Source organism: Mus pahari, chromosome 13 (assembly GCF_900095145.1).
Source record: "Mus pahari chromosome 13, PAHARI_EIJ_v1.1, whole genome shotgun sequence".
Taxonomy (NCBI): domain Eukaryota; kingdom Metazoa; phylum Chordata; class Mammalia; order Rodentia; family Muridae; genus Mus; species Mus pahari.
The window spans coordinates 17,903,368-17,925,931 of record NC_034602.1 but is presented as its reverse complement, the minus strand read 5'-3'; the positions used below and the strand labels follow the sequence as shown (position 1 = coordinate 17,925,931).

The following is a 22,564-nucleotide window of genomic DNA, read 5'->3' as shown; positions in this document are numbered from 1 at the left end:
CTCAGATCTCTTGATTTGCGGCTGTGGTTTGTTTTTTGTTGCTGTTGTTTTTTGTTTTGTTTTTGGACAGGGGTAGGGGAGGTCTCCTGACTGAATACAAATGGAGGTTATCTATATGAAAAGAGCTAGACTCTATTGGATTTGTTTTATCTGAGGTCCATTTGCCAGTGAGTAGGTGGCTCTTAAAAGACCCACAGATCATTCCTAAGTGTCATGTACAAAGCCTTATCTTGCTGGGCTCTTATGGGTTCTTTCAGTGGGCCTGGCCAGTGTCAGAAGCACAGACATAACTGCAGAAGTGGCAGGGTGGAGCATGGGGTGCATATGTCCATGAATGGAAGACAGCGCTTTGTAACGCATAGTATAATTCTAGTACAGCTGCCTTTATTAATAATCTCAGCAAAAGACAGTGAATTAAAAAATCATGTAACAACTTCTAACTGCTAGACTGAAATGTTGCCTGAAGTTGTGGCATAATACTTTTATAACCTAGAAATTCCATCAAAGAACTCAGCAACACACAACTACAAGTATGATTTATAACATTTCTTTTCCAAAAAAGAGGTATTTTTTATTTGTAGTTTATCAGACTTATCATAAAACAAACCTAAAATGTAATTTAAAGTTTTATAAAAATTTCATAAAATTTTATAAAAGATTTGAGTGGACTGGGTGAGATTTTGCAAGTTATCTCAGGTCCATCTTCAGGGGATGAAGTGAGAAGTGCATCTAAAACTGATCCCCTCGGTGATACCCCCCAAGGACCTACTCAGTGCCAGGCATCAAGATTCTATGGCTTTGCTCCCTCCAATAAACGTCTTTGGTCGATGAAGCTTCATTTAAGTGGAGGAGAGGCAGACAACAGAGGCAAAAGCCAGGGGTGTCAGATGTTAGAAGGTGAAGGGAATGAGACCAGGAAAGGGGGTTAAAGACAGTGAGAAGATGTATGTGTGTGTATGCGTTCAGCCTAGAATGGAAAGTCACTCTGCAAAGGGTTGATGGGTCCTGGGTGGGGATTTATTGCTGAGCTAGAGGTTTTCGTAATGCTCCAGGCAAGCAAAATGACTTGGTTTTGAATCTGGAAGAAAATTTATATAAAGAAACACCAAAAAATTCAAAGATAACATTCTTGTAGATGCAAAGGATTTTGGTGGCCTGCTTTGGTGATGTCTGTCACCTTGTGTGTAGATGGGCAGTTTTGGGTTTATACAGAGGGCTTTTTGTTATTTTGTAATACTTTGACACTTGCACAGTATAAGTAGTATAGATTTCTGTATGTGCTTCATCAGGGTTCCCTAATAGCAGCCTCTGGCCCCATTTACTTGCTCATTTCTCCATTCTCTTCTCTGTCTACTGGGGTCTGCTAGACTGTGTGAATTTTTTTTTTTTTAAAAAAAACTGGAAACATTCTTATATAACTCTAGTTCAATGATCAACGCCAGGGAATTCTCAGTGGCCCACATGACTGTCTAATTCATGGACCCCACTTGGACAGAGCTGTACCCCATTAGGTCTCTTACTCTGTAGAGGGTACACTTTATTTCCTAGGACTTTTCTATGGTCTAAAAAGCCCTGAAGAGCTCTGGCTGTTCAGTAGAACATATCCAGGACCTGGTTCAGGGCAGGTGTAACACTAAAGAGATGCTGAGATTCCTTTGGGTCACCAGGTCTACTATGCCAGTATATTGTCCTGTGCCCCACTCCTGGAGATGTCTATTGGGATCACACACTCAAGGCTTCCTGATCTCCATCTTCCTTCCTTTCTCTACTCTTCAAGCTGCCTCCTCCACCCTTGTTATACCTTGCTTTCACTTTTAAAAAAAACTTTATTCCTTTTATTGGGGAACATGTTTAGAAACCAAAAGCAGAGAGAAAGTATCTGCTGTCTTATTACAGTTAGAACTGAGTGTCTCCCAGGGTCCGTGTGTCCAGGACTTGGTCCCTAGACTAGGGAAATTTGCAAGAGTGGAAGCTTCGGTGGTTCTTCAGCCACTGTGGGGATGCCTGTCAAGGAGACACCGTGGTATTGAGTTCTTCCTCTCTGTGCCTCAATTGACAGCGGCACCTCTACCCCAAGGAGGGCCATGTAATCTTGGACCCTTAATAACTTTGAGTCATAACAACCTTTTTATCCTTACAGGTTGGTGCCTCAGGTCTATTTTGCTGTAGTGGTGACAAGCTTGTTAAAACACTATTTTGTTGTGACTCAATGATCAGAACTTGTATTTATATTTCAGAGTTAAATGAAAAAAAAAAAAAAAGAAATACTGTCGCTTCCCCTTTCAAATATTTATGATAGTGCTGCCACTGATATGGTCCCTTTCCAGGACTTGGTGGAGAAAGTGGGGACAGTGTGAACAGAAACACTTTCAGGGATAAAAGCCTCATAGAAATGAATCCAAGATGCCAGGACACTATAAAACCGTTAGGAACCTACTGCTTTGATTCAGCGAATAAAATGTCTGCGGATACAATTACAAGAAGGAAACTACTTTGAGGTAAGGTGAAAGATAAACAAGTAGTCATTTGCATGTAGTTCTCTAGAGAATCTGAAGGCATGTAATTATTAACCTTTCCAGATGAGGTCAACATCTGTACTCTCTTTCCTAGAAATGTAGCGACTTGGCACTCGTGGCCACGGGAGGGGAGGGTGTTTACCCCATTCCCTCCGCTGAAGACACTCAAAATACCCTTGCTTGCTTCCCTCCAGGGATTCTTTATCATTTTTATGTTTGTTCTGACTCACTCAGGCTGGCTCAGAGAGTGAGGTGAATGTCTGGGAGACATGAAAGAGGGAGGAGGTGCATGCCATGCCGGGCAAGAGCACAGGCACAGACGTGAACAAGGCAGTTTTACACTAATGTCTGCTACAAGAGTGAAGAGGCTAAGATTTAAGGCTTGTAGTGTCAGTGAACATTTCCAAGTTTTATGGGATACCCTCAGCTAAGACAAAAAGCTTTCAACTTTATAATTTCATGAGACACCTCTGTTCTAAACCAGTAGGACCAACAGAGGTATGGAGTGTGGGGAAAAAAAACCCCCAAAACCAAAACACCCTCTCAGTTGCTCATAGATCAAGTGTGGCCTACCTTAAATGTTTGTGATTTTAAGTTTCTTCAGTCTGGAGACTATTTGCATATACACAATGAGGTTACTTGGGAAGGAGACCAAGTCTAAGCCTAAAGTTTATGTTTCAAGAGTAGACTAATCCTTAGCGTGATGGTTCTTTTATATAATACAATGATAATTTTACTATGTTAATAATTTAATGAAGTAGCGAAGGTGGAGTCTTCCACTTGTGGCCTCATGTTGGAGTCTGAAGCATTTCAGATTTCACTTTGGTTTGAGTGATGCTCAGGCTACATCTATGAAGAGCAGACCTTTCCATGTTGTGGGTGTAACAAGCTGCTTTCCCTACAAGGTGAACTGTGGATTCTAATGCAAACACAGGGAAGAGTGCTGCTTGAGTCGGCAAGCCAAGCCATCACACAAGGGATGCTAGCCAGTTTTCTGATGCTGAGATAGGACGCTGACCAAAAGCGACTCGGTGGGGAAAGGGCTACTTGACTTATAACGTCCAGGTCCCAGCCAATCACTGTGGAAAGTCAGGCAAGAGCTCAGTATGGGAACAATAGGAAAATTCACACAGCTAGCTTTCCTTATATAGCTCAGACCCGTTTACCTCTGGATGGGGCTGCCTAGGCGTGGGCTGGGCCTTCTACATCAATCATCCAGTCAGGACAATCTCTCACAGACATGGCCACAGGCCAATCTGATCTGGGCACTCTCTGCACTGAGCCTCCCTTCAGATGACTCTGGGTTGTGTCAGTTTGACAGCTGAAGCTAACTAGGACAGAAGCTAATCAGGTAAAAAGTTCACTAGCTGGCGGCCCTCCCATTTTCTAATGAAATTTAAAGCTGAACCATCAAGTAAGAATTCGCAAATCAATTTTCCTAGGAAAATGATTTCTGGTTTCTAGCAAACTCAGAGGCCCCCCTTTTTTTTTTGAATCATCAATATTCAAAAAACAAGCCCTTCCCCTTGCTGGTCCCTGCTTCTGCAGAAGGGTCTTACCACCTGGGTCCATGCGCAGGGAAGGCACAGACTCAGGCCTGTAGCTAAAGGCTGGTGGTTCTTTCTACAAGATAAAATTTAAAGGTTCATGTTTGCAGGACTTTTTCAAGATAAGAGAGATCTGAGGCTGTAGTAATCAGCTAGGCTTCTCACATTTATAGAATTTATATAAGATATTTATAGTGTAGAGAAGCACTAGGCTGGGATTTCACATGAGATTCCTGGGATGATTTCCTGTCTCAGTTTTAGCCAAGCACATGGTCGGCTCTAGGTCACGACTCCCTGCTGTGATTGCATCATCTGTTCAGAGTTGAACAGAGACATGAAGGTACTGCACATCGTCCAAGCAAGAGGGATTACGCTCTGGCTCCAGAGGCTGTAATGCTCGGGGCTCTGAGCACTTAGGAACACCACCAATCAACTGTGACAGCCAGGGGCAGCCTTCACGTTTATCTTGGGCAATTTAGCACCATATCCAAAGTAGGCTCAGTGGGAACTGTTTTTATGTATTTTTATAATATGTAATATCTAATAAATACTTAAAATATGTAAAGTTTTTTTTTAATCCTTCAAAAATCTCTAGATTAATTTGAGTTTTCTTTGTTCACTCTTTCAGGTCCTCTAAGACTAATGTAAATTCCCAAGAACGTGGGGGAAAATGCAAAATTTCCCAAACTATGGAATAAATGTGTTTCCCACCCTATACAGCCTTGTACTTGCTAGACAAATGCTGCACCACAGAGCTATACCCCCAGCCCAAGCTGGTGGTTTTGCCTAGCTGCTTTTGGAAAATTCACAAGGGTTCTCCTAATGAGATGGTACATGTATGTTCAGTTTACTCAGAGGTGTTCTGCTTCTCGGGATTTGCTGTGGCACCTTACTTCAACAAAGGTCTCAGATACGAATTCTATACTTTTGACATTTTAGTTACTGACTGTGCAAAGTGGCCTTGCCCTTCTTGGGTCTTGGCTGATGTTTGAGCAAGTCTCCGGTGGTCTGTTCTATTCCGCAAGAGGAGAAGAGGGTAAAATAAGCGCCTACAGTGGCAGCTGTGGTGTGAGGTCTTGTATCAAATATAGGAAGCAGCTGCACTGTGCCTACATTTTCCTGTGTGCTGAATTACTGTCACCACTGGTCTGAGAGGCTAGGGTCATTGCCACCAGCCTCCTCAGGCAGACAGGGAACTGAGGCTTTCTGAGATGCTGCTGCTCCGAAGGGGCCACCAGCATGAGCCTGGGCTCACCCTCTACACACTGGGCTTGCCTCTTAGTACAGAGGAGACAGGCAACCAGGCAGGGCCTCCCTGGAGAGATGTGAGTGAGTAGGAGGTCAGAGGAAAAAGGGGTGGGTGTGCCAAGTAGAGGATTTTATCTTTTGACACAGGATGAGCTGATATGTCTTATGCTGGGCTGTCACGGGATATTGGCATTGTCTCTGTCTCACAGGCCATCCCCGTCTCAGTTCTAGCTACAGTCCAGGGACTTTTCTAAGCAGCCACAATTTGCCTCAAGCAAAGTGAGGCCTCAAGCAAATTGTGGGGTCCCAGAACTCAAGTTAAACCTTGGCTAGGTCTAGGACTCCATACTTCTGATATCAAAAGGCAGCAGAAAAGATGGCACACCCAGCTGTGACGGCACCGAGAGCGGGGGATAGTGGATGTATGGCTGAGGCCCCCAGGCGAGGAGAGTCTACTCTTCACGTAGTAGCCAGGATTAGATTTTGCCACCATACAGAGGTCTCGAGGGGCAGTGCATTCACAGAAGAGCAGGTAAGGCTTAGGCAGACCCTGGAGGTCATCAGTAAGTGCAGGGGTGGAATCCTGCTTAAGGCCATCAATTCAGTTCCAGAAAATTAATTTTTAAAATGAGCAAAGAAAAAAGAACTGTTTGGAGTTGAGGCAGTATTTATGCACCAATAATGATGGGGCACAAAAAAATATGAGAGTAATTGTGTTTAAATAGCAAATGGAAAAACATGCTCTAAGGAGTCATTGTGTGATCTGCCATTGCTGAGCTTGTTATGAGTTCAGAAAAGGTCCCGTCTACAGCACTACCTAGCATGAATCAGACCTCCTCTTCCAAGTTCCCTTGATCCCCCCAAATGCCTCAGAAGCTCTGCCCTTGAACAGTACAAGTCAGTGGTGCCTCTATCTGCTATGTCTGGTGTGTCAGTGCACTCCAGACAGGACCTCAGTTTCCCCTGTCACCACTGAATGTGTTCAAGCCCTTGGTTCACCTACTGAGATGCAAAGGTTGTGTTTATTGACAGGCCCAACTTTGGTCACACCAGCTCTGCCTACAGAGACAGTGTCTAAGTTCCACAGCAGGGAACAAGGTCAGGGCAGCTTCCGCTTTCTGCCCCAGATATCCTACACCATGAAAGTTAAGTGTCCTCATGAAGGGAGCCAGCCAGGTTTGGTTTTCTGCAGCTAAATATATCCTGACAGTGGCTGAGACAACTTGGAAATGCATACAACCAGCAGCCATTTTAGTGCCATTGTCATCTGTAACTGTGTCAGTCTTCAGTGATATGGGGTCCCTCACACCCTTCCCAATTAAGGCTGTCCCACCAGGCTGCTGAGTACACAGACCTCCAGACAAGCTGTACTCAGGGCAGTGTTTGTTGGATGGTAGCAAGCGGGATTTCGCTCACTTTACACTATCGGCATAGCCCCTGTATGGGATGACTTTCTTCAGTGGTGTAGCCATTAATAAGTTGCTCATGCTTGGTAAATAACCTTGACCCTCAGTAAAACTCAGTGGGTCAGAACCAAACCAAAAAGGTTGGTGAGATGGCTCTGTATATCAGAGTACCTGTATACTACTCTGAGGAACTGAGTTTGAGCCATGGATCTATATGAGAGAAGAGAACTGAGTTCTTAATTAATTGCCCTTTGATGTCCATACTCACTGTACTGCATGTGTGCCCCCTGCTAAATAAGTAGATATTGATCAAAATATACAATTTACATGCACGAGGTTATCAAAGAATAAATACAAAATAGAACTAAAAACAGCCACAAAGAACAGCAGCCTTCCACAAGCGAGAAACACCCTCCCTGCTCTCACTGGTCCCAGTTGGCTTGAGGAATCTGACGACAAACACGCCAGTGCACTGTTCTCATGAAGAGCCAACTCTGATCCCAAGAAAAACACGAGCAGGCAAAATTCCCGGGTTTCCTTCTTCTTACAAATGTGGACAATCGGTGGGGAGGAGGCTCGTTTTCTTGCCAGCCAAGGCGAGGGCCAGACCGTACTTTTGTGGTCCAGTTCAGGACAGGAAACTTGTAAACAACCTCGGGGACAAACCATACACGATCATCAGGATCCTTACTCAAGGCAGAAGGTCACTAGGGAGGTAGACAGCCCAGATGCACTTCAGCATGTGACCCTGTGCAGAAACCAGGACAGTGCTGGCTCTGAGACAAGGGACACTGACCTCACCTTCTAAGTCTGACAGTGCTGTAATTCGGGCGGCTCGAGAAGCACTCATGGGGAGCAGTGTTCCATAGCCAGTGAGTATTAGGAAAAAGCCTACCGCTGGATAGCCTGGTGCTGTATGCCACTAGACTGCAGAGAATGGGGCTGGCTGGCTCCTCCGTGTTAGAGAACAGCAGAGGTGGGCAAGTGGAAAGAACGGGTCTAGTGGGAAAACACAGAATCTTCTAAATTGCAATTTTTAAAGAGGCAGCTGAGGTGCCAGGAAGCCTGTAAGGACTCTAGGCCTAGACACTAGGTCAGACACAACTGTAAGCTGACACCAGCCTCAGTTTCCTCTACTGTAGGTGACAGCGACATCTGGACTGATTTACAGGGCCTATCAAAGCAGTAAGTGAGTGAGCCCCACTGCAGCCCATGCACTGCACAGAGCAGAGCCTCCATGTAAAGTCACTGTCTCTGTTCTACTCCCTGCAGCAGGCAGGGTGTGACGTGCTGCTGAGCCCTGGGCCATCCTGTTCCCAGCCCACTGCTAAAGGGAGTTTGAGATGCCACGATTCCCCTGCTCATGTCTCTGATAAGCTGAATGGCTGTCACCAGGGAGTTTCTCACATGGGGGCAGTGACTAGCTCTCTACTTCATAGTACCACTTCAAATGAGAAACAAGTTTTAAAAGGGCAGTTATTATCTCCTGGGTCAAGTGGCCATTCTTTGGCCTCGAGCAGGCTGCATTCAAAGTCAAGACCTCAAGATGGAAGCTCTGATTGTATCCCATACTGAAGAGTATATGCACAGGAAGGCCCAGCGGTGTGCCACAGCAGAAGGCCTGGTTGACCCGGTGACCTGGCCACACAACTTCTTTAAAAGAGCTAAAGTCATCCTTAAACATCAAATCATTAATTAAAAAACAACAGCAGCAGCATCAACAACAACAATACAACACAGTTAAGATTCTTTGAAACACAGTGATGCATTCCTCTGTCTGGTGAGAGGCTAAAGACACTTGGATGACAAGCCCGAGGACTTGAGTTCGATCCTCCAGGACCCGCATGATGTAAAGAGAACTGACTTACGAAAATTGTCCTTTAATTATATATATATATAATTAAAGGACAATTTTATATAGACATACATCATGGCACACATGCTGACCTCAGGAATAAATACATAAATACATAAAGTATACAACTATTTTTTTTTTTTTTTGCAAAATTACTCTGATACATTCCCAACTTAGTAAATTGAATTTTGGCCAACACATTAAAAGAACTCATGAGAAAAAAGTTCAGTATCAACCCAAAGAGGCCATCTTAGAACTTCCCTCCTTTCTCCACAAAGAAATGCATCATTGTGCTGTAGTCAGGGACCACTTACATGCTTGGCAGGAGGCTGGCTCGGAGGAGGAGGTAAGGAGCTAGGAGCAACCGAAGGAGGGCTCCCAGGGGCCGCACCAGTGAGCTCCGGAAATGGGTTGGGGATGGCCGGAAGAGAGGCAGTTCTTAACTGCTGGTCTTCCTCCTGAAGGCGCCTATAAGGAAGGAGTCAAAAACTAGTTTGCCATCCTAGCACACACCTGGTGGGTCTATGCCCCAGAGAAGGAAATGCTGGGTTTCTGTGGATGCTGGTACAACCATGTTCATGACAGCCTTATTCACAGTGGCCCAAATCAGGAAGTAGCCTAATTGTCCAACCGTGATTGAGTGTGTCTCTGTGATGAAGTATCATGAAGCCTTAAAAAGAGAATTATCCAGACAATAAGGGAAGGGAATTCTGACCTATGCTATAAGTCCAGTAGCAGAAGGACACACACTAGCAGACTCCATTGTGCAGGGCATACAAAACAGTTGAATTCAGAATGTAGAACGGTAGGGGCAGAGGAGAGAGAGGGGGAGCTGCTATTAGTGAGTACAGTTTCTGCTCTCTAAGATGAGAATATTTTGGGGATTGGCCATTAATCCCGAGTGTTCACTAACACTTTAAAAACCGGCTCCTATGCAACCTATACTCTGCCTTTTAAGATACCAGCTCTCCCAAGGCATGGAGGGAATCTGTGTTGTAAACGTGGGCAAGTCGTTCCTATACCAGTCTGATGATGTGGCAGAAAGCTCATTTTTTACTGTTAACAAATCCTGGTCTTCCTATAGCAGTTTCAGCTTCAGCATCTTTGATCTACAGAACCAGACAGGGCTGTTTCTGATGTTCCAGCAGCCCACAGAAGCCTCCTTCTTTATTAGGGTGTACTGAAAATTTATAAATTATTTCCATTTTTAACCTCATTAATTTTTTTTTAATGCTATAACATTTCACAGATACTACCCAGAAGTGTAATTAAGGGGCATTATGCAAAGATGAAAGCAGTTCCTGTTACAGAGGCTCACATCAAAAGAGGATGTCCCTGAGGCTGCAAAATGAAAGTGTCTGTGGAGAGGACCTGGGATCCAGAGATAGCAAGATGGCTACAAAACTGCCAGGACTTGGGAGGTACAAGTGTCTGTGCTTCCAAAACCTTGCCTGGTTCATCCACTTGAAAATAATTCTTTCCCTCACCAGAGCCCTCCTCCTACTCCATCATTTAGCCTGTGGAATGTCTGGTACTTCTGCAGACTTTTCCTTTATACCACCCTCCACTTAGCTCACCCAGCCTGTGGGAATCATTGGGAGCCCCTCAACAGTACGAACCCAGCACCCACATCCTTGGAAAGGGTAGATACCTAGGGGAAGATGGTTACTGAGGCTGAAGAAGATTTAATGTCAGAACGTAAAGAACCCTTTTAGAAGTTTCTGGAAGCAAGGAGGAGCGGAACATCCCAGAATAGGCAGTGCTGAGAAAGTACAACTGCTAGAACTCCAGCTGGACAGAGGCTGGGCAACAATCCCAAGCATAGTCCACTGCACACACATCTGTGAATTCCCAGAGAGGCAGGGCAAGCTTGTATTAAGAGCTCATGATCCTTGCTTGGTCATGCAAGCCTGCAACTCATAGGAGACCTGATAATGAGCCAGGCAAAGGCAGTGCTCCTCAAGCGCTCCCTTCCTCAGCTTGCTTTCATACACCAGAGATGACTACAGGCTCCACATCTTCCCCTCAACAAAACTATCATCTACTGAACACTTAACTATGCTGCTTGCTTTTGTTCAACACAAACCATCCACTCTCCTACTCTTCTGTGCTCTCTAACTCCACATAAATGTCACATACTCGCAGAGCGCACCTGTAGGTTCTTCAGATGGCTTTCATATCAGGACATACTCTGCAGCCATGTTGTTCTCTCCCTCCTGCCCCTTAACTCTCCAAGTCAGAATTGCACTACCTAAACCAAAATGTATCTTTTCTTATATGTTCTAATCCTCTCCTTGCCTCCACTCTCCAACCTTCCACTTTCTGACTAGCTTGAACTCAGCTCAGAGATCTGTCACCTCCAGGAAGTTCTTTCCCAGGACTCTCCTTTTGCTAACACAGACATACTTTTCTGCTCAGTCTCCTAGGGATAAGGCCAAAACAGAACCACTTTTGGAACTGTACATTTTTGAGTAGGCCCTGGAGGACACTGTAGCTGGCCTAGAGACCCTACTCTGAGGAACATGAACTTGGAGCATGGTTATGGAATCTGCTGTGAGTCAGGAGCTCAGGAAAAGGTATAGCTGCTAAGCCAGGCAGCAAGTTCACACAAACGCTGAAATGTTACACAGCATTCCCAGGGCCACTGAGAGCTGCACTTTTAGTTCTTTGAGGTCAGCTGGCAGAGGCAAGACTTGAAAATTCTGAGGACATACTCACAGGTGGTCAACAACAGCCTAGTGTATCAAAACTGTCCCACTTTCTTCCTTCCATCTCACCACTTCATGTCATTTCACTATCACAACAGGAAGGATAGAACATGACTTCATTAGCGTTATAATTGTTCTTTCATACTACTAATTATTGTTGCACATATTGTTATGTATGTATAGGGAAAACTACAGTAAACAGGGGTAGGGGTCAGGGCTGTGCTTTGGTTTTAGGATTGTGGGTCGGTTTCCTCAAGATTATAGGGCGACAACTGTAGCTGCTATTAAGAGAACAAACTCATCTAACTTGATTTTACAGTCACTGCCCATCACCATATGGAGAGCAGAGTGCACTGTCTATGCAGACAGCACATGTTCTGGCCCACCTGAGAATGTGCACAGGCTGCGAGCGTTGCATTTTCTGCCTCGGGGACGCCTGTGGCTGTCCCCGGGAGCTGGATGCTGCTCCCTGGTTGCTGGCATGCTGGCCATCCTCAAGAAGTGGTGCAGTATCAGTATCAGACTGCATGTTGCAAGCTGAGTTAAGGCTTTCCACGGATGAGTTAATATCGTTGTTCATTAGTACTTGAAGCCCAAGACCATGCTCTGTACATAAAAAGTGGCAAGAGAAGAAAAAAAATGTCAATGAGGTTGTAGAGTTCCACCAAAATGGTTATCATATTAGTTACATACAATACATGTTAAGTCTGTGTGTATACATATTACATGTATAGTTCAAAATGAAGTTATCCCACTTGGGATGGCAATGCTTCCTGAAAAAGCTATATATTATCAAACAAATACCCCAGTACTAGGCATGAAAATAATCTTTTGAGTTGTTCATCAGGGGAGTCCAAGACACCCTCAGAATAATATAGCTATTACAGTTGCTCTTGGTTGCTTTCCGGAAGTTTAAGAAAGTATGTCCTTATTGCTAAAGATACCATGAAGTTTAGACATAAGATCTGGAACACCCAAACTGGATCTGACTTGAAAATCTCCTCCCTGAGGAGTAGCTTTCAGAAGATCAAAAGGTTCTATGAAAGCTATGAAGGGAAGATGGTGACCAACAGTCCTATTGCTATAACACCCATGAGTCACAACAGTGACCAGCATGGCAAGATAGTAACAGTGCAATAGTGGCACCCATATCTTGGTGGCAACCAATGATTTCTCTAACTTGACCTAAGACCAGTACTGGAAACCCACCCAATTTCCCAGTGCAAGTGAGTCATGGATATTAGAGATTTTTTTAAAAAAAATATCACTTTATTAAACCAGCATAACTTCTAATTGGATTCAACTCATCCTTACACCTACAGATAACTATAGCTCTCACCTCTTTGCAACAAATGGAAGCCATTATAGAAAGCCTAGCTAGACAAAATATAAAGAACAACTGATCATTGGGTTCTCAGTCCCTACAGATACATCTACAATACAACTCTTGTACTTAAGGGAACATTGAGGAAGAAGGGGTGGAAAGATGGTAAGAGCCTGAATAGCAGAAGTTGGCTGTGAAGGTGTTTCCTAAAGTGTCAACTTAACAATAGGGTAAGAAGTGACCTAAGCAGATTGTATCATAGCATTTTACAAGTTGTAAGATATGGCCAGGTGTGACCCTTAAACCCCACACAAGGCTGTCACAGTATGCCAGACACTTACTTTCACAGAGGTCAATGCCTCCAAAGTACAGGAAGAAATAAGAGAAGGCATTTTGAACCTGCTTGTCATGCCCAGATTGCCTTTACAGCTTCCATGCCCAGGACAACATACCAGAGGTTTTGGTTAGAACTCTCTTCAAGTCTAATACAGAGTTAGCAATATATCCATCTCTCAGGGGACTGTTTTATAATAGAGTCTGATATTGAATAAGCAGCTCCATTTCACTTGTTTTTCAGAAAAACAACACAAACAAGCAACTGGTCTATGAGCCAAGGAAGCATGTTTAAGGAATGAAGTTACTTGCTTTCCCCCCGACCCCTGAACCATAAGCAGTAGAAAGCATCTTGGATTTGATAATAAATTTAGATGCTTGTTTGACCTGGACTATGAGCAACAAATGGGCTTAAGAATCTTTCTAGATCCAGCTGGGCCACTAATTCTGTGGTAGTGTCCTTGTCTAGAATGTATGTACAACAGGATTTTGTTCTTCAGCATTAATGTCTTAGGTGGCCTTTCTTTGTGCCTCTTGTTTCTTAAGATTAAAGGATGTGACAACAAAAGATACTAAAACCCACTAAAAAATACCTAGCATGGTGTAAGAAATAGATAGAAACTGTACATTCCAGGGATTAGTACTTCTCTGGTGGGTGAAGAACAGAGCACAATTATGGGAATATACATGGCCCTGGTTTGGCGATATAAGAGAGACCATTATGGAAACTGAATAGTGGAAGTGACATGGTGGATCTAGGTAGATCAGGTTCCAAGGTCATTAGGACAGACAAAGCAGTGGTCATGGACCCTAGCTGTCTGACTGGTATAGTCACTGCTGGAATAAGAGAAGACACCATGTGTAAGAGATGCTGACAAGGAGCGAGCAGTGGGTGCACAAGCATTCAGGTTGGTAATGAAGTCAAGGAACTATATATAGATAAAGCAAAGAGGAGAAAGAGGATCTTGATACAGCAAAGGTTCTGAGTGATCACATATTAACCCTATAGTCAGATATTAAATGGACAAAAATGATGAATTGGTAATTAATAATGACCAAAAAAACTAAGATATCACAAAGGGAATTGCTAAGGGTCACAGCAGAGCACTTGCCAAGCTAGGGGTTGCTTGGGTAACAATAATCTAAGACTCTAGTAGGGCAGGTAGGGGTTACACTTTCAGGTTCTGCTGTCTGCTGAAGGGACATGCCTGTTAAAGACCTCACCAGGATAGTAGTAGAGCAGCATTTAGTTCACTTATGAAAGGAGGGAACCCGAGGATGGCTAAGGAGAAGACCTCAGTGGGAACAGAAGTTACATTAGAGTTCTTAAGTCTGGCACTTACAGGAAAGTTCCAGAATCCGTGCTTCCTGACACATCTACATTCAGGGTTAGTTAACATACTAAAAATTATTTTGTTCTCCAAACAATTATTTTGTTAACAATTAATGAACCATTAAGAATTAACCATGCTTCTCAAAAGTAAGCATTTCTATGTTGACAGATCATTTTAGAAGCAACATGGGTGAAACGCAAAGTTCACTATACTAAAGAGAGAGAGAGAGAGAGAGAGAGAGAGAGAGAGAGAGAGAGAGAGAGGCAGGCTCAGGCCCATTCACTGACTAAAAGAACTCCATGTGAACCAAGTTTTGCTGCATGCAGAGCATTAGACAGAAAATAGCCTTGCAAGACACTGAGCTTTCCGTATTTCTACTGCTCTATTCCTAAGAAACCTACTGGCAACACGGTTCCTGGTCCAACAGCGCTCCCAGGCTCTGAGAAAACGAAATGGCTTGGTTCGTGCTGGCAGATTATCATTCATGGCTATTTTTCCCTGGGCTTGTTGTAGTCTTTGGCTGTGCCGACCCCTTGTGGCAGTCCCTGGTGTCTCCTGTCCTATTTCTTTTTTTGGGAACAGGTAAATTCCTGGGTTGGTTCTCTGTAATAAAGCCAAAGCCAAAGCAATTCTGATACTATTCAAATATTATTCATATAAAGCAGGTAGATTCTAGAAGAGACAACACGTGTTCAGATTGCTCTCCTCTCCTCTGGAGTGGGTAGTTTCCTCATCTGAATATACTGTATTGGGTGGTCTTTGAAAGGATACCAGGCTAATCTGAGAACATCCAATTACCAGGTTACAGGCTTCACTAATCAAATATAGCTACTATACGCAGATTCTTCAAATCTTTAAGCTTTTCATAACTGTCAAAATGAAAGAAAAGCCTCAAAGTTCTATAACGGCTTACTCAAAAACCAACTTTAATATGTCCTATGAAGACAATTAGTAATTTATATGTTTGAATTTTTTAAAAAAAAAATTACTGATAAGACTTTTCTTGAAGTTCCTAAAATTCAAATGTAGACTAAAAATGAAATCTTCTAAATTATCTTTAAACAGCTGATTCTTAAGGGTCTACACTAATTTTATTTTTTAAGTACTGGAGTAAGATATACTAAAATTATATATTTTTTAGAAAATTATACATATTTATTTATGGCAAGGCATGAATCACAGCAATTGAGTTCTGGACAGAGGACAACTTCTAAGTTGGTTTCTCCTTCTAATTACAATGTGGGTCTGGGATTGAACTCAGGTTGTCAAGCTTGGAGGTGTCTTTCCCCACTGACCTATCTTACCAGCCTCATATTCAGTTCTTGTAAATGTTCTATAAGCTTATATTTTTCTCAGTGAGGACCTTGTGTGTCTTTTCTACCTGTGTGGCCAACTGCTAAACTGTTTTGTACTCCCGTGGAATCTGAGCAGAGCTATCATAACCCATTTGGAAAAGGAGTGGAAGAAGGAGACAGACTGATAAGCTCTGATTGTCTACTCAATGCTAATCTGATGAAACAGGTTCCACAAGGGTACACCTTCAGAAAGAATGCTAGGAAAGAAAAGAAAAATGACTTTATATAGACAATTCCACCTCCAATGAATTTGCAAGAATGTGTTTCCTGAACAAACATGGCTGCCAAATAAAACTCTTAGTAGCTATCTTCCTTCCCTAAAGAGCCAAGTTATAACTGGGCATGGACTTTGCCCCAAATATTTGAGGTCATCTGATCTAAAATTCACATCTCTTCTTGCTTCACTCAAGGCTAGTTCTGTTTGGAAATATTGGAAATACATATAAATTTAGTTAAATAAATTCTTATTTGGCTCATAAGCCATGACCGGCAAATATCTCCCCCAAGTAAAGTGAGGTGTGCTGATCTGGAAAGGGCAAGGAGAGGGGAGAGGAACAAGCAGAGGAGGATCTTCCCTCCCGGGCGTGCGTACCTTAGCACCTTAACAAATAACACACTTCTTGGTTCATAGCACCATCTAGTGTCTTTTCTACGCGAACTGGAGGTTAACGGTGGTTCTGGGTTTTCTTCTCTATATTTTGTCTTAAAGACACTTGCATTATGCATATATGATGTATCCATTGTGGTGACCCACTCTTCACAGGAAGCCCCCGCCCCCCCCCCCACCCGGGGACACTCAGTGCCATCCTTGTTTGCTCTGGCTGTACATCTCTTGGGAAATGAGGAGCTATAGGCAAGCTTGTGTGTCTATGTGACTAAATGACAGAGAAGGAAGAATTAAACAGCATGTCTACCTGAGAAATTTGTGATTCTTCATTTTGGACCACTTTTTGCTACCATTTTCCTGTACTTGAGTCAGAGACAGAGACACAGAATGTATTTGGTCTTTCTGATTAAGTGTGTGACCAGAATTGGTGACAGCACTTTGTTAACTGAACATGTTACCCCTTGTCATCCCAACAAGAGGATCTTCTTCTCTAAGCACCTTCTGTTTTTGTAAAGCCTTTTAAAAACTCAGTTACAAATCAGTATATATGCTACTTTATTTGTGTTTTCTGATTTGTCATTTTGTGGCAATTGCTAAAAAGGCTTAAAGACAGAAAGGAATATCAACACTCTTTCAAAGTACACTTGAAGCTAAAAACAATGACCCAGGGAACAAGACTTCACTATAAAATACAGTTTTTGGTATTGAACAACTGTTACTGTTCACACTTCAATCTGAGGGGAAAGAGATCAATTAAACATGTTACAAAGGGAATCACTAATTCACTAATATTTTATTATTAAGCATATTTAATAACTAGATGAAAAATGTTAAGATCCATTCTAGCTTTTCTATGGTTCATTTAAAAAAAATGAAGGTACTATTACTGTCCTTTAAGATTTCATATATCCATGGATTCAAGCAATCACAGAACAAAAACATTTGAGGGAACAAAATCTATAAAACTATATTAAATATTTGCAGATGATTTTGCCATCCTTGTAAAGCAATGCAGCATAGCCTATATTAGAATGCACCTATTCTATAGAATTAGGTGTTATAAATAATCAAGTAATAACATATATGAAGTGTTCCTATTTTATATGCATACCCAACACCATTTTATACTTGAAACCCAAGCATCTATAGCTTTTGGTTTCTGTGGGCTCTTGAAATCTATGTGTACAAGTGAAAAAGACTACACATATCTAGAAAGAAAGAGAAGGGAGAATCTAGGGGGAGAGGGTAAGAGCTGGCATTTATGGGTTTAGAGTTGCACCTGGAGAAGAGTTCTGAGGCTAGACCTGGGTAATGGCTACACACCAATAGGACTACTTTTGCTTTGTTTTTTGAGACATGGTTTGGCTATCTATCTATTTTGGTTTCCCAAGTCTTTGGAATACAAGCATGTACAACCACACATGGCTCTAACAGTTCCTACTTTAAAAAAAATCCATTTTAAAATTAAGACTTTTAGACACCTTCAAACATGGGCAATTAAAGTCCCAGTCTTGCTGCTTTATTTGGGCAGGGCTCTGCTAGAATGAAGCAAGGTTCCATGCTCAGACTTGATAGACAGAACCCTGCTCTAGTCTTACGTTACCTTCCTCTCTCAGAGCTGCTCACTCACAGCCCAGGGCTCACTTGTTCTGGGTTCTTAATCCTAGCCCTTGTGCCTGTGATCCTTGTGTGGAGCAAAGCCCTAAGAGTCACTTTATCCCCAGTTTAGAGCCACTTTCCCTATTTTTCCTCAGCTTGCCCAGCATTGCCCACTCAAACATGTCTCATCTGAGGAGATTGAGGCAAGACAGGCATGGATGTTGCTCATGATGGCTATCATAGGTTTGGACTCATGCAAGTCAGACTTCATGGCCTCAGGTGAACAGTGCTGATACCAGTGCAGCCAGGGAGAAATGTCACAGGGATTCCTTGAGAAAATCAATTTAAGGTAACAAAGGAAATCCCCAAGTTAGGAGACAAAACAAGAATAGGAAAACCCTGAGGCAGAGGAGTCTTAGCCTCTCCAGGTTGTACTGAGAGCACTGGCTTGCTACAGGGGCATAGAAATGCTGTCTGCTTCTTAAGTGAGTTACAGTTAGCATGGGGTCCTCTTGCTCAGAAAAATGAATTTTCAGTATAAAAGTAATGTTTGGTCACTACTCAGGATAGTGGCAGGACGTGGTTGTCCAACGTGGGCACATTATAATGGTGTGTGCAAAGCTCTACTGACAATAGAGCCTCAATAAATAGAACTACAATAAACAGAAAGTTTGTCTAAAACTTTCTTAAAGACAGTTGGGGCCCACAATACCCTGGGGGCAGCTAGTGCCATAGGCTAAAGTCTAGGGCAAATCAAAGTTGAAGCCAGGTATCTTTGTGGCTGTGTAACTACAAACCACCCACCCTCTAACAACAACAACAACAACAACAAAACTAACAAAATGATTGCTTTGTACTTTGATTCCTATGAGATTTATTTATTTTTTATTTTTTAATTTTTTATTTTTTTGGTCTTTCCAGACAGGATTTCTCTGTGTAACCCCCGCTGTCCTTGGAACTTACTTTGTAGACCAGGCTGGCCTCGAACTCAGAAATCCGCCTGCCTCTGCTTCCTGAGTGCTGGGATTAAAGGTGTGCGCCACCACGCCCGGCTGAGATTTATTTTTAAAACTATGTTTTAGGGAACTGTAAATAATTTCATTTAAAAAAAATAAGGAAAGCTACTTATTTTACTCAATAATTCCATTCATTAAAACTAAAGAACTGGCACCCAGTGTTCAATAAGTGTCCCATAGTAAAGTGTCCTTCCTTGGATTTTATAGTATCTTCTCACAGTGTTCAAGGAAGCACCTGGACATTACTAAGTCTCTTTCCAGTTCTTTAAGGTGACTTGGATTCTGCACCAAAGACCCATACAACATAGAAAAGGAATTTTCCACTACCAAAATGTTTCACCCTGCCAAATGAGAAGCAAAGACCTGAGCTGCAAATTACAAAAGCACAGATACAACCATGCAATTTCTATTTTTACTTTTAGAAGATACCTTGTATGTATGTACAATCTACAAAATAAAATTCCAAAAAGACCAAAGATAAACTGTATCTCTCAAGTCTTCCAATTTAAACTGTTTCTTTTTAACCTTCTAATTTCAATTTCTACTTTTTCTATTACATCACAAATCAGGCAGATGCCTGGGTACAAGAAACTATATAAATAACTTGTCACTTTAGAGGTTTCCATTTTCCATCAACCCTAAAAATATTAGTCTTAGAATACTGAACTCGAAAAAGGAAACTCAAGGTTATGACCCAAAAGTCTGTCACTCATGGGCATTGAGCTCTCAAAGAGTCAATATTTTAAAACCAAATGAGACACTAAGAAATATTTACCATCATATTAAATAGAAGCACTGTACACTCAAGAACTTAACTCCATAAATTCAAAATCTATTCGCCTACCCAATGCTGCCTCATTCAACACATATTTAAGTGAGTACAAGCTACCTATCCAACCTCTTTTAAGGTACTGGGATATAGATGTTAAAATAGACAAGCTCCATGTCTCTATACTATTCATAAAGCATTTCATATTTTTAAATGCTTACCACAAAGATTAATTATTTGAGAAGAATATGTTTATCCTGACTTGAACATTATACAGTGTATACATGCACTAAAACATCACATGGTACCTATCAATATGTGTAATGCTTATGTCATTAAAAACAAACAAACAAACAAACAAACAAACAAACAAACAAAACCGTGCCACCAAGCATAATGAAGACTTACTCAACAAGCACTGGAAGAGTTATAGTGCTAAATAGAAAGTGGCAGGGATATAACTTTTGGAGAAGTAATTCCATCTATGAAGTTAAAACCTGCTCCAGGTTAAGTGGCACCTATCAGGGTTCTGTAGGAATGTGAGCATGGACTCCCAACTGAAAGGGGACGGCTCAAGAAGGGATGTTTTTTGGCTTCAGCTTAGGGGGAAGTGGGAAGGTACAGCAGGCTTGTATCCTCAGATGAAAGGATTCTTGGCAGAGTGAAGTTCTTGGTCTATAAACATACTCCAGAGGCCAGCAATCCTCCCAGCATGGGTCTGCTCAGTGCTTAAGAGAGAGAAGTTGACTCCACCTCTGTTTACAGGCAAGGCAGTCGTAGAAAGGGCACTCGGCTCTCAGAAGAGTCTCAGTGTTAAGGCATCAGAGGCTGAAAGCCATCCCAGGAAAGCCCAGAACCAAAAAGCCCAGGAGACAAAAGCTGGCTTCTAGAACACAGACTGGACTGCAGCAGCACCAGCATAGCAGGTCAGACCAGGGCTGTGTAGAATAGAACACCCAGAGCCATCTCCTAATATGCCCAAAGTGCAGGATTACTTAGGGTTCATGTTTGCAACATGTTCTTGGAATGCACTTGGAGGTATGAATCCCACTCTCTAGGGCTTGGCTAAGGGAATCCTAGAACTGAGTTCCTGCTAAGGTCTGAATGGTACTAGAGCCAGCTTCTATGGTGTTGGTGGGTGGGACCTCTGGTGAGTGATTAGGTCAGGCGGGCTTTGTATTAGGAATAGGATTAGGTACATTTGCCCGTCCTACAAGGAGCACACACAGCCAGAAGGCAGTAATGAGGAAGGCGCTGCATTTGCAGAGGCCTCCATCTCAGACTTCCAGTCTGCAGAGGTGAGTGTAGTACATCTCTGTTACTTATATGCCACCCAGCTGTGGGACTGGCTTGTGGTAGCCTGAAGGGATTATGACAGTTACTAAATGAATGCTTGCTCTTTTCATAACAGTTTTTATGTTATGAAAAATAAATACATGGCCTTAAGCAGCACCTAGGCTTGTTTGTTTGTTTGTTTATTTATTTATTTATCTGAGACAGGGTTTCTCTGTATAGCCCTGGCTGTCCTGGAACTCACTCTGTAGACCAGGCTGGCCTCGAACTCAGAAATCTGTCTGCCTCTGCCTCCCAAGTGCTGGGATTAAAGGTGTGCGCCAACACTGCCCATCAAGCAGCACCTTCTTAAAGAATTGACTCAGGTGCAAAGGCTCTCGTCAGAGTGTGACAGATGTGTATCCTGGTAGAACAAGTGCCATACAGACCTCAGACCTCATAAGCTAGATGCAGACTGGAAAAAATGTTTTTTACTTCTGCCCTTCTCTGAAAGGTTGTAATTAGTAATGACAAGGACAAAACTGAGCTGTTATTTTCTCTGTACCTACAAGGTGCCATGTCTACGTGGCACATGTCACAGATCAGGCTATTTTTCTAGCTATTTCTAATATTCCTACCAAACCAGTCAAGTCTTCATTCTTCTACTTCTTTTTTCCAGGTAGAGAAGTGGGACTGAGTCATTCAATTACCCCAATGGAGACTAACAAATGACCTATGGCCTATTTGAAAGAGAAATGCCTCCCACTTGGTTCCCAGATGGTTATACCATTTGGAGAGTAACAGAACCATTGGGAAGTGTAGCCTTACTGGAGGAATCTCATCACTGGGGGGGGGGGGTAGGCTTTAGGGGTTTATAGCCTCAGCTCACTTCTGGCTCCTTCTTTGCTTCCTATGTTTGGTTAAAATGATCATTCTGCTTCTTGAGTTTTCATGGAAATTTGATCAGCCAGCTTCCTGCTCTGACTGACTGCGGCTATGCCTCCTCCCATCATTATGGACTCCCTTCTGGAACCATAACCCAAAATAAAGTGGTCTGTAAGCAGCTTTTGGTTATGGTATTTTATGATAAAGAGTAAACAATATATCACCTAAGTCAAAAGTTGGACACATTACCTTATTACATGTTAATTACTTTCTTTAGTTCCTTTCTTACCTGACATGGATTTCAATCTTCTATCTCCCCTTGTCATTAAACTTGAATTTCTAGATGACTGGAACTAAGTTCTTTCATTTTTGCCTCATCACCTAACAGTGGGGTCTGGCACACAGTAGGTACTAAATGGTGGTTAACTTAATCAAGCTACAGTCTTTCAGGAAGTTAAGAGTTGCCAAACTCTGTGGTTAGCTACATCTCCACTCTTCCATTCCTAAGAAAAGTGCAACAGGGTGGAACATGAGGTAGACAAAGGCCAACTCTTTCCATTATCCTTACATTAGTAGCCAGGATGAAGTCATTCACTACCCCAAAAGAAGCTATGAGTTGTGCAACAAAATTCCAGTTATTTGGCATGAAAGTATATACTATTTAAAAAGATAGCCAAAAAAGGTAGATGAGTTAAGGACCTGTGAGCTAACTTCATCTTGTAGAAGTATTAAATCAAAGACTTCTAGAGTATAAAGTAAAAGTTGAATCTAGAGTCAAAGTAGCTTGAGT

General features: G+C 42.5%; 1 protein-coding gene across 2 annotated transcripts in view; it reads right to left on the bottom strand.

Annotated features, from left to right (window-relative positions):
• Window positions 1-22,564, bottom strand: part of Grb10 (growth factor receptor bound protein 10) — a 107,538-nt gene that overhangs the window by 28,236 nt on the left and 56,738 nt on the right. For both annotated transcript variants that reach the window (XM_021211301.1, XM_029544995.1), the window contains exons 3-4: window positions 11,667-11,886; window positions 8,887-9,040 (exon numbers count right to left, since the gene is read on the bottom strand). In XM_021211301.1, the coding sequence (XP_021066960.1) occupies window positions 8,887-9,040; window positions 11,667-11,860 (348 nt within the window). In that variant the 5' untranslated portion in view covers window positions 11,861-11,886. The remainder of the gene's footprint in view (window positions 1-8,886; window positions 9,041-11,666; window positions 11,887-22,564) is intronic.